Genomic DNA, 11,373 nt, shown 5'->3' with positions numbered 1-11,373 from the left:
ACACTGAATCCTCAAGCTCCTGAAACTCTGAAACTGCTTATTGACCATTACAAGACAGTGGGACTGAGATTCTGGTTGTCTGAACATGTGCATTACTCATGTAAAGCTCTTCCAGGCTGTTGGTACAAACAGAACTATATTTTTCTAGTCCACATATCATATCATAAGTTAAGATATCTCTTCCAGCTGTATTGTTTTGTGTTAATTATTTAGACAACAGAATAATTTCTTTTAAAAGGTAATGAGAAGATTGTAATTTAAACTGCAAACAACAACATGAGTTACTGAAGTTATTGTTTTACTTGTGTGAACAATGTTGTCTGGTGAACACATTATCACTGAAACACACTGCACTGAAGATCATTTTAATTCATTTATTTGTGTTTTTTAATACGCTTGCTATATCATGAAATACATACAGTATCAAAGCTAATTTCAACCTCCTAGTATTCAAAATGTGTGTCTTAGTCTCTTATTGTAGTATAGTAGTGGCACATGTATAAATGATAAAATTAATGAAGTATTCCAATGTATGGAGGTCCTGAAAGAAAATTATGTGTCTCAGCTGTTAATGATTAAAAGACAAAAAACTAGTATATTGTTAAGATTGTCAAAACACACATTCTCTGCAGCTGATTTGCAAATTCCTTTAATACACAAGTGAAGTATGAATTCGTAATGTGATCAGAGCTTCGTGATAATAATGGTGGTACATTTGAATACAAGACTGTATTCTTTGTGTTCATAAACATTTTTTTATTTCAAAGATCTGAATCAGTCCTGACATGGATTACGTTATTATGGTTAGTAGCAAAGTATTTTCTCCCTCATCTTTTTTTTTCTATTGTGTCTATTGTCTTCTTAATCCAGTCAACATAATTTTCCACCTTGGTATAATAACCCTTGTACTGCCTTTCTTCACAGGGAGGTCCCCAGGACACAATGCCAGTCAGATAATAAGGCTCCATGCCTTCAGCCAACATAGGCAAAACAAACGGACCTCCACTGTCTTTCTGGCAGCTGTCCTTTCCGTCCGCTCCAGCACAGAACATATTGTTAGTGAAAAGCATGCGTTTCTTAGTTGATGTTAAAGGGGTATCCTCACACTCTGCAAGGGGTTTGACCCCAATATGAGCATATTTTAACTGGGCAGATGTGACAAAACGTGTTGCATCTTCTTTTTTTATTTGCACTTCTGTCTTCCCCCAGCCTGACACAGTCCCTAGCTCATTTTCCACCCAACTTCTCTTTACCTCTGGCAGACAAATGGGAATGAGGTTTGGGCCTAAATTCACTCTGGAAGAAAATCTGATAAGAGCAATATCATTGTCAAAACTGGTGCGATCTTCAATGCCCTTGACGTAGTCGGGATGAATTATGATCCTTTCACTGTCCACGACAACTACATCAGACAACCTATCTGCTGTTCTTCCATCTATCAGTCCACCATACAGGCGCAAAGAGGTTTCCTCTATGTCTTCCACAATCACAGCTCCTGTGACCGCCCATCGGTCATTGATCAGTGATGCTCCTCCTCTTCTTGGCTCTTTTATCAAGAGATGCCATGGTATCTCTCCCAGCTTTGCATTCTTACCTCCCAATATTCTGCCTGTACTTGCAGGGTGTTTTTCAGGCTTCCCACACACTGAAATACAGAAAGAGTAATCAAAAGATCCATATTCAAATTCAAATGATGGCTAATATGAGAAATATAAGAAAGCAATTTAAAGGCGTACTTTCAGTGCATTTGGGCAGCTCTGTCTTGCCACCATCTGATACCCACTCACCAGTGGCATTGCAAATGTAGGTCTCTGAAAGATTAAAGAATGCATATTGGTGAAACAATAATAAAACCAGAAATACTATTCTTATAAGTTAGTTTAGGAAAGGAAACAGAAAAGGGATGTGTACAGTCATTTAGTAATCACCATCTCCTTCCAGTGTGTAGTACTTTGAACTGCAGTTAAACTGGATCTGGTCTTTATACTGAGTGTGTGCTGAGCCAACCAACTGAAGGATGCCATCTTCTGGGATACCAGGATAACCGCAATCCACAGCTACATGAAAGAATGTGTGTGGGGGGGTAAACATTAAAGACAGCTCAAGAACTTTCCAGAAAGACGATTGGTTGCAGTCAGACTCACGTTCACACATGTAAGTGGGAGTCCATACGCCTGTACTCTGGCATGTTGTCAAATACTCTGATGAAAGTGTCTGGGTGAAATGAAACAAAAAAAATAAACAACTATAACACATAAACACACATACATAAATTTTAGGTATGACATAAAAAACACATTTTGGACTTAAACACTGACAGTGATGTACAGGTTTTGATTGGGAGGGGAACAGTATTTCAAAGTGATGTTCCTCTCTTTTTTTATGGTGTAATGCCCAGGAGTTGGATGATAATGGGGAAGATGTATATTCTTTGCTTGTCAGGTTGTTTATGAATTGACATCAGAGTGGATTATAAAGAAGTTATGAAATACACTTGGTAAGCTGTGATTTTGAGACTGCAATTATACAAAAGACACATGTTTGATATATATTGATGCTGAAAATGGATAACAGATTTACTTTCTTGAACAGGGGAACTGAAGATTGATAGCAATTTGACACAGTTACCAATCTTAAAATGTATTTTGGGTTATAATTACTACCCAAACGATGTTACAGTATGATACAGATACATTACAGTGTTAAAAGACTGGATTGATTTACCACTGGTCAAACTTTTCTTATAATGCCCAACGACATCATGATTTTTTTGCACACATACTCAATGTGGTCTTTACAGGACAGTTTTTCATCTACTAATAAACCCAACATTTTTGACTTAATGTGAGGGTGACACGGTGGTACAGTGGTTAGCACTGTCGCCTCACAGCAAGGATGTTGTGGGTTCAAACCCCTGTTGCTCTGGCCTTTCAGTGTGGAGTTTGCATGTTCTCCCTGTGTCCGCATTGGTTCTCTCCGGGTGCTCTGGCTTCCTCCCACCATTCAAAGACATGCAGGCTAGGTTAATTGGTGTCTCTAAAATTGTCCTTAGGCATCCAACATCCTGAAGGCCGTGAAAACAGTGAAGTCTGGAAATCAGAATTTTGTGCCTTCGATAAGTTTCAAAATATACCAGTTGTACATTATCGTCCTACGCTGTGGTGATTTTATCTATAAGCTGTAACAGAGCCATATGTTGAGTATTGTTGTCAAAATCCATGTTGGTGTTTATTCAGGATATTGTTATCATTCAGGTGTTTTAACATTATTGCATTGACTAGCTTTTCCAAAACTTGAGAGAAATTGGTCGGTAAATAGTGAAAAGGTTAGGATCCCCTTCCTTAAATAACGGCATGACCTTTGCAACTTTCAGATCTTTTGGGACAACTCCACTTTTTAAAGAGATTGAGAGAACCTAATTGATACCACTTCTTTTAAAAGCTTGGCCTTGATTTCAGCATGACCTGCTGTAGCACTGTTAAGGTTGACAATAATGTCAAGCACTTCTCTGGATGTAGGGGGTTCAAATCTACACAATGCGGGAAAGTAACCACTAAGTTCTATCCACATTGGCAAAGAAGCCATTTAATCTATTTGCTATGTCAAAAAGGTTAGTAACAGAAATATCACCATCAGTAAATTGAGATGAGTTTTCACAGAAGCCTTTTTTTTTATTAAGTAATTGATTGATGCTGTTCCATGTGGATTTATGTTATTGACAGACTATTTAAACTTGTCCAAGTAGTATTTATTTTTTGCTATACAGAGTAGATGTGAAAATATACTTTTGTATTGTTTGTTTGTATCAGAGTTGGACGTTGCAGACATCTTTTTATATTATTTTTATTTTTCTTTAAAGAGGATTTTAATAATCCTGAAGAGAACCATGGTTTACCAACAGATTGGCCTGACTTGATCTTAGACTTAACTAGAGGAAAGCACTTACTAAATGTAGAGTTGAGTATTTGTAAAAATGGGAATTCCAATTCAGCATCATGTTGAAAATAAATATCATCTTATGGAACATCTTTAGACATTCTTTCTATACCACCAGTTGTTGAAGTTAAAGGAAATGTAGGGAATAGGGCTAAAATGTCTGTGTGCAATATCCCTGAGTAGTATACATAATAAAAAGAAATAAAATATTATCGATAAGGATGGCAGTTGTGTTTGTCACTCTTAACTTGATTAGCTGAACAGTGGCTTTAATACATCAAATGTAAAGCTATTAAAGGTTCTGGTTGTCTGTACACTCACAGAATTCACAACATAGCCAAGATCACAAGTTACTGTCACTGTTTCACCCTGAGAATATTCTGGTTGCTGAGGAGTCACAGTGGAGTGTGGGGTTACCACTGCTGGACAGACCTTGTCTGCAATTAACATGTGAAAAGAACAATTATGATCATTTTCCATAAAACAACTCCATACCAAATATTCTTTTCTCATTTTGTCACAGGTGAGGAAGCTCAGTACCTCTGGTTTTGAAGTGGAGAGAGAAGCCTTTGTTTGTGCCAAAGCCATCCGAGATGAAGCGGATTTGGACATGGTTTGAGTGGGTGAGGAAGGGAGATGGGGGAGGCGTGTGGCCACAGAACGGCCCCAGAGTCCCAGAGGGAGTCTCAATCTGCAAACAAAACAATAAAGGTATTCTATTCCCTATACCAGGAAGTCAAATAAACATTTCAAGCAGCTCCCAGAAAAGATTACTTAAAAGCAGGGGATGGATACAAGTATTTGAATATCAGTTAAATCAATCATTAAGAAAGGAGAATGCACAACTGTACAATGCCAATAAAAGTATTCACCCCCCTCGGATGTTTCACCCTTTTGTTTCTTTTATATAAGAAATCATGGTCAATATAATTTGGCTTTTTTGACAAGAATTTGCAAAACAAATTATCAAAGTAAAAACAGATTTTTACAAACTAATGTCAATTAATTAACAATATATAAGGTAATATATAAGGTAAAGAAGATGCATAAATATTTTCCCCCTTCAGGTCAGTATTTAGTAGCTGCGTCTTTGGCTGCAATTACAGCACTGAGTCTGTGTGGATACAATCAGGCTGGCATATGAGACACTGCGATTTTTCTCAATTCTTCCTTGCAAAACAGTTCAAGCTCTGTGAGGTTGCTCGGGGATCAGCCGTGAACAGCTCTTTAAGTCCGGTCTCTCAGTTTGTGAGGATGGCTATCTCTAGGCAGATTTAAACAAGTGCCATACTCCAACCATTTCTGAATGATGGATTTAACTCTGTGGGATGTCCAGTGAGTTGGAAATCTTTTGTAGCCATCTCCTGACTTGTAATTTTCAATGATCTTTTCTCTGAGTGTCTTTGAATGTTCTTTTTTCTTCATGTTGCAATTGTAGTAGAAATACCGTTGAACCAGAGACTGATACAGGTGTTTTTTATACTACAACCACTTGACAGACATCAGCTGAATTCAGGTGATCTCCTTTTCACTAACTGTGACACTGCTGGCATCAACTAGCTGGACTTCTGTTGAATTCGGTCAGTCACTTGAAAGGGGGAGAATATATTTGCAATCATCTTATTTACCTTAAATATTTTTAATTATTTGACATTAGTTTGTAAAAAATCTGTTTTCACTTTGATATTAAAGAGGGTTTTTTTTTTTTGCAAATTCTTGTCAAAAAAGCCAAATTATATTGACCATGATTTCTTATATAAAAGAAACAAATGGGTGAAACATCCAAGGGGGTGAATACTTTTTATATGCATTGTAAATCTGCCAATGGGGCGGGCTGTCTTCAAAAACTGACTGACAAGAAGGAGCCGAGTGAGGGAGGATATCAGACCTCTGAAGGCTGGGACTGGAGTGATTGTGCAGACTACAACCAAGACCCACTATTATAATGAAACTCACATGATATCTGGGCTTCAGTTTGCCAGAATGCACATGAGAGACTCTGAAGTCAGCTGGTCATTTTGTCCATTAGACAAAACACAGTGTTACATTGCACATCACCAAAAACATAGCACCCCCACTGTGCAGTATCATGTTGTGGGGATGCTTCTCTGCAGCGTGCTCTGAAAGGCTTGTAAAGGAAGAAGGCTAAAATGAATAAAGCAAAATGTGGGGACATCCTGGAGGAAACCCTGATGCTGTCTGTAAGGACTCATCTTTGGAGAATATTAGTTTTCTGGCATTAAAAAATCAGTCAGACTACAGATCCAGAAAAATAAAGAAAAACTGCTGTGTCCAGATGTGGAAAGAGAACTATCCATACAGACTCAAGGCCATACTTTCTGCCAAAGATGTCTACTAAACTAACTGGCCTGGAGGAGGTGTTAACAGGTATTTGTAGTCTATATTTGTAATTAATTTAGATCAATTTGAAAAGATATGTTTTCACCTTTTCTGTGGATCAGCATCAAAAGGAGCACTGTAAAATATACTTTAATTCAAAGTTGTAAGTACATGTACATGACATTTTTCAAGGCAGTTAGATATTTTATGCAAAGGCAAACAAAATTCAACATGTGTAACACAGACAGCCTATGAAATGGCCAAAATAGGATAAAATAAATGAAAAAAGGCATGTGTAATAGTTATCAAATCCATAATTTGAACACTTTCGTCTGAACTTTCCTTTGTAAAGTTCTATGTTTTAGAAAGACACATACCCATGAGGTAGGCCTACATACATAGTCTGACTCAAAACCTACTGTCAGTGCATCTATGCATTGGCCATCAGGGCTTTGTTCCACATCAAAATCTTCAGAGAAGTGCAGCTCCAGCCACAGGTGGGCCTCCACAGACAGGGTGTGCTGACAGTTGGCATTCTCTGCGTATGAAGCAGGCCAGGAAGGACTGGATATGTTACCGCTGTTCATCCCTGACAGATCTTCAGTACAACTCACTGTGTTGTAGATAAGAGTTCATTTTCACCATCATTATCATTTTAACTAACAATATCATAGGTATTACACAATCAGCCCCATCCCCTGCACCATCATTTGCCTGCCTCTGCTTTCTCTGTTTTCCCATTTTCACTTCATGCTTTTACATTTGTTCATCTGGACTGATAATTTCTCATTCTGAACACTGTTGATCCTAAAGATGAGATGAGGTGTACAAGTGCCAGTCTGTCAGTGTCCTCTAATTTGTCAAAGTCTGAGGGAACAATTAAATAAAGGAAAAACATGACAATAAAGACAGCTGAAAGGAGATGTTGGTGATTGGCTTATTTAGCTGATGCTCTTATCCAAAACGACTTACACTTGCTATATATGTCACATATGCACCGCTGGAGCATCTAGGGGTTAAGTGTCTTGCTCAGGGACACATTGGTGGATGTCGTGGTGGGAATCAAACCAGGGTCTCCCACACCAAAGGCATGTCTCTTATCCACTGCTCCATTGCCACTCCAGCTTAGCTTAGCATAAAGACTGGAAACAAAGGGGAAACAGCCAGCCTGGCTCTGTCCAAAGCTAACAAAAACTACCTACCAGGCCCTCTGAAGCTCACTGATTTGAATGTTATATCTAATTTGTTATCCTAGGGTAGCTGTCTCCCCTGTTTCCAGTCTTTGTGCAAAGCTAAGCTATCTGTCTTCTGGCTGTAGCCTCCTATTTACCAGACACACATTCGAATGATGTCAATCCCCTCATCTAACCAGCAAGACAGCAAATACATGTATTATGTCAAACTATTTATTTAATGATTTTATTTAGCAGCTACATCTTACAATGACTCTACAACTCTACTGTCAATACACTGCCTCTCAGCCATCATGTGGCCTATTGTTAAATAATAAAAAGAAACTTTGCTTTTCTTTGTAGCAGAAGATAGTGGGGAGTTAATTGTATGTTCAGTCACCTTGAGCTGAACCTCTTTATTGCATTAAAGCCAAAATCATTTACTGTATCAATTCTACCCCCTTGGGATTGTAATGATAAAGTTAATAATTGGATCTTCACCACTGACACATACTGAGTCTAAGTTTTGTATCCCATACAGGATTTTCTGATTATTGTTGTGTGTGCTGTAGTCCAGGTTCCAGCCGTTGCTTGGTCATCATTATCAGATTATCAGACCTGGTCTCCTTCCACCACACAGCTTCATGGGTTATATCGATTATAAAAGTAAGCCATCGTGAATGGAGGATTTATTGCAGCACTGCTGTATTGAACTGCAGTATTTTTAGCTAGGTGTTCCTAATAATCTGGCAACTTAGTTTACATCAATCTTCTTAACTAATTTAAAGCAACTAGCAAATAAGCATATTTCCAGCAACCCTGACTGAGCAGGTTTGAATGTTTTTGTTGAGTGGGGATTACTTCTAGCAGACTACTTGTTGCTGCTCAGATTTTGTCAGAGCTCATACAAAGAGCAAAGCCCTTTCTGACAAAACTAACTGTAACCATTTTAGTCAAAAAGTGTCTCTGGCTGAAATAAATGTTGGTGTGAGTCAACGTAGTCGAAAATTGAGTCACAGTTTGACTAAGCATTGTTCCTCCTTCCTACACGTCCTGACTGCTCTAATGTGTACTTACATGGGAAGTGTGTATCTGCACAATACTCACGCACACAGGTGCGCTGATCTGAGTGAAGCTGGAAGCCATGGTGACAGGAGCAGAAGTATGTGCCAAGGGTGTTTAGGCAGATCTGAGAGCAGAGTGGATCTGAGCCATCTCCAGGTTCTGGCACTGAACACTCATCTATGTCTGATAATGAGAGAGACGTGAAGTCAGTGGGAGGTGGCTCAGTAGTGGAAGAGTGAAATGACAGGAAAGCTGACAGAAATTGAATAAGTGCTACCTATTGCCTGATGCTGAATAGAGAAGCCCACGTTCTGGTGGCGCTCTGGGTTGTTGCCATCTGTCTGGAAAATGAGGGAGACTTTGTCTCCTGGAGACATAATGGAATGGTTGCCTGGGCGATGCCCATCTGTGCAATTCTCATGGCTACAAAACTTCCCCAGGACCTTTCCATCATAGAGAACCTGAAGGATCGGGGATACATTTGATGTGCAAACCCAAAGTGTGTCTGGGCTCAGTTATTCTGAACACAATCATAAGAAAATCACTCATTGCACAAATGCTGACAAGGATGTAATACACTATGCAGCATTTATCAGCAGCAGAATATGTTGCAGTGTTGCAGTTGAGTCACTATACCTCAAGGCAATAAAACGCCAATGTTGTTTACAACTGCCTCCAAACAAAAATCTAAATTATTGAAGGTTAAATTCTTCTTCTAAACAGGTCATGGTTCTTGGTTGGTGTTTTGTGTTTCATGTTAATGGTTTTAATTTTGAAGGTTATTAGTCTTTTGTGTCATTGTGTTTGCTTTCTTTGTCCTTTGCCAGTGATTGTTTAGGTTTTCCTCTTGTGTTCCTTCCCAGCTTTCTTGATTATTTGCACCTGTCTCATTTCCTTGATTGTCTTAGTGGTTTCACCTGGTTGCCATTTTGTTCAGCCCTACTAGTGTATTTAAGTGGTTTGATCTGTTCACTCTTTGTCAGTCCATTGTTTCACTCCAGTGTTTCACCAGAGTTCTCCAGAGATTCTTGTGCCTCCTTTTTGTGGATTTTAACTTTTTGTTCGATGTGTGGATTATCAATTTCTTTTAGACACTGTCAATTTCCTGGACTGCCAATTTCACCGCCACTTTAAATCTCACCATTTGTCAGATAAACATCAACAACTTTACCTGTACCGTGTTTGTGTCTTCGTTTGGGGCCAAGGAACACTATTAGGCCACAAGCTGAACTTAACACATTTGAGTTTAACCAATCTAGTAAACTTTTGTATGTATGTCAACAATAAAACCACAATAGTTGGAAATAGTTTGGCTCTCTTGGACATGTAATTTGATAATTTGAAGACTGAGCATGATTGTGTTGCTAAGACTTCGAGAAACCCCATGTGAGACACCGGTTGACTAGCAAGACAAAACCTCTACAAAATCCCCCGAAAATAACATGGAGCTTTCTCCTTATTTGATTTTGAGAGAAAATAGAGGTATTTTGCAACAACCATCATGCAGTTAGTGGGATATATCAAAGCACATTTGATGGCGATAACATGGAGCGAAACATGGAGAGGTCTATAAGTAGTCACTACAGGTCAAGTCGTTCATATGCAAGCCTGAGTCAGGCTGAGTCATACTTAGGTTTAGAACTCAAATACAACACTAGTCTGTTTTTTTGAGATATCATATATGTTGAAATGTGACTGACTGTAAGGGCATCGTAATGGCAGCATGCAGAAGCTTCAGTTTCCAGGTGTGTGATGGTGATTCGGATCTGGTAGCCCATGGGCACGCTTATATCCCACCGCCAGCACACACTCACTGACACATACAGAAACCTGGAAAGGTGCATGAAAAGAGAGAGTTCGATCTGTTTATCAGTTTGTGGACGTCTGAGCTGCTGGTCCAAAGTTGATGTAAACAGAGAAAGAACAAACACAGTGAAACAATCAACATAAATGTTGCAACCGTATAACATTGTAGAGGCTTTATATATGGCATACAGAGAGATGGATCAACTTATAAAATACTGCTCATCTGTAATATTGTTTTTTACAGAAGATTATACAAAATGGTATAAGAAGCAGCTCTACAATGATAGAAGTTATAGCTAAAAACAAAACAAATACTTCAAAAACTATTTATGTACAGAACAAATGGGTTTAAATTCCATCTAAACTTACCCGATGAAACAGAAAGTCCACCCCATCTCTGTATTCAAATTCTATCCGTGAGTGAACTGATCCACTGTTGCAGGAGCAAATGTCTCACAATCAAGTGAAATATTAATGTCACAAAGTCTGTCGTTTCCAGTGTTTAGCACCTCACTGCGTTAATGCCAGGAATATGTGTTGTTTGTCTTGGCAAAATCAAATGAACGCTTGACTTTGAATTGTAGAGAAAAAGGTTCAATGCCGGAAATAATTCATATAAACTACAATATTAGGAAGATCTTGAATACAAACAAGACATCATGTTAATTCTTTTAATCTATTGAGAATCATTTGAAATATAAATTAGCAGTCTGAATTTGTTTTTAAATCGCTCTCTAGCTTTATGCCCAATATTTCAAACTCTGGCTCATTCACCAACAAACCATTTTACCACTAGAGGAGGCTATTAGACTTTTTTCAGCATCCTCAAACACATAGCATAGGAGTAATTTGAGCACAGTGTGCGCTTCGCCTACAAAGCAACATCAAATTGCGCCCATGTCTGACCAATATCACTGTGGTTGATTTAAAATTGTAGTCCTGCTTCCTCATTAACATATTACTAAAGAAAAACAGTTGCAGAAAAAAGTATGTAAACTCTTTTGGAATTGTCTGGATTTATGAATAAATTGGTCATAAAATGTGATCATAGCTT

General features: G+C 38.4%; 1 protein-coding gene across 1 annotated transcript; it reads right to left on the bottom strand.

Moving 5' to 3' along the window:
• Positions 1-633: 633 nt before the first annotated feature.
• On the bottom strand, positions 634-10,873 carry LOC119897431 (complement C1s subcomponent-like). The gene is made up of 11 exons (XM_038711129.1): positions 10,689-10,873; positions 10,214-10,343; positions 8,791-8,974; positions 8,556-8,696; positions 6,696-6,889; positions 4,477-4,627; positions 4,258-4,373; positions 2,145-2,214; positions 1,929-2,057; positions 1,737-1,811; positions 634-1,645 (listed from the first exon to the last, which is right to left on the bottom strand). Exons 1-11 carry the CDS (start codon positions 10,712-10,714, stop codon positions 828-830), a joined length of 2,034 nt encoding a protein of 677 aa, XP_038567057.1. The 5' UTR covers positions 10,715-10,873; the 3' UTR covers positions 634-827.
• Between the last annotated feature and the right edge of the window lie 500 nt (positions 10,874-11,373).

Source organism: Micropterus salmoides, unplaced genomic scaffold (genome assembly GCF_014851395.1).
Source record: "Micropterus salmoides isolate LMB-PRFRI ecotype aquatic unplaced genomic scaffold, ASM1485139v1 Ms_hic_scaffold_11, whole genome shotgun sequence".
NCBI lineage: Eukaryota > Metazoa > Chordata > Actinopteri > Centrarchiformes > Centrarchidae > Micropterus > Micropterus salmoides.
Note: the sequence above shows the minus strand (reverse complement) of the source record. Positions and strands in the feature narration are given on the sequence as shown.

Excerpts from the sequence above, each read along its gene's own strand:
- LOC119897431 (XM_038711129.1), bottom strand. The coding sequence starts at position 10,714 with ATGGGGTGGACTTTCTGTTTCATCGG. Across the intron at positions 6,890-8,555 it reads AGATCAGCGCACCTGTGTGC|TGAGTTGTACTGAAGATCTG; the intron begins GTGAGTATTGTG and ends TCTACAACACAG. Across the intron at positions 1,812-1,928 it reads CTACACACTGGAAGGAGATG|AGACCTACATTTGCAATGCC; the intron begins GTGATTACTAAA and ends TTAATCTTTCAG.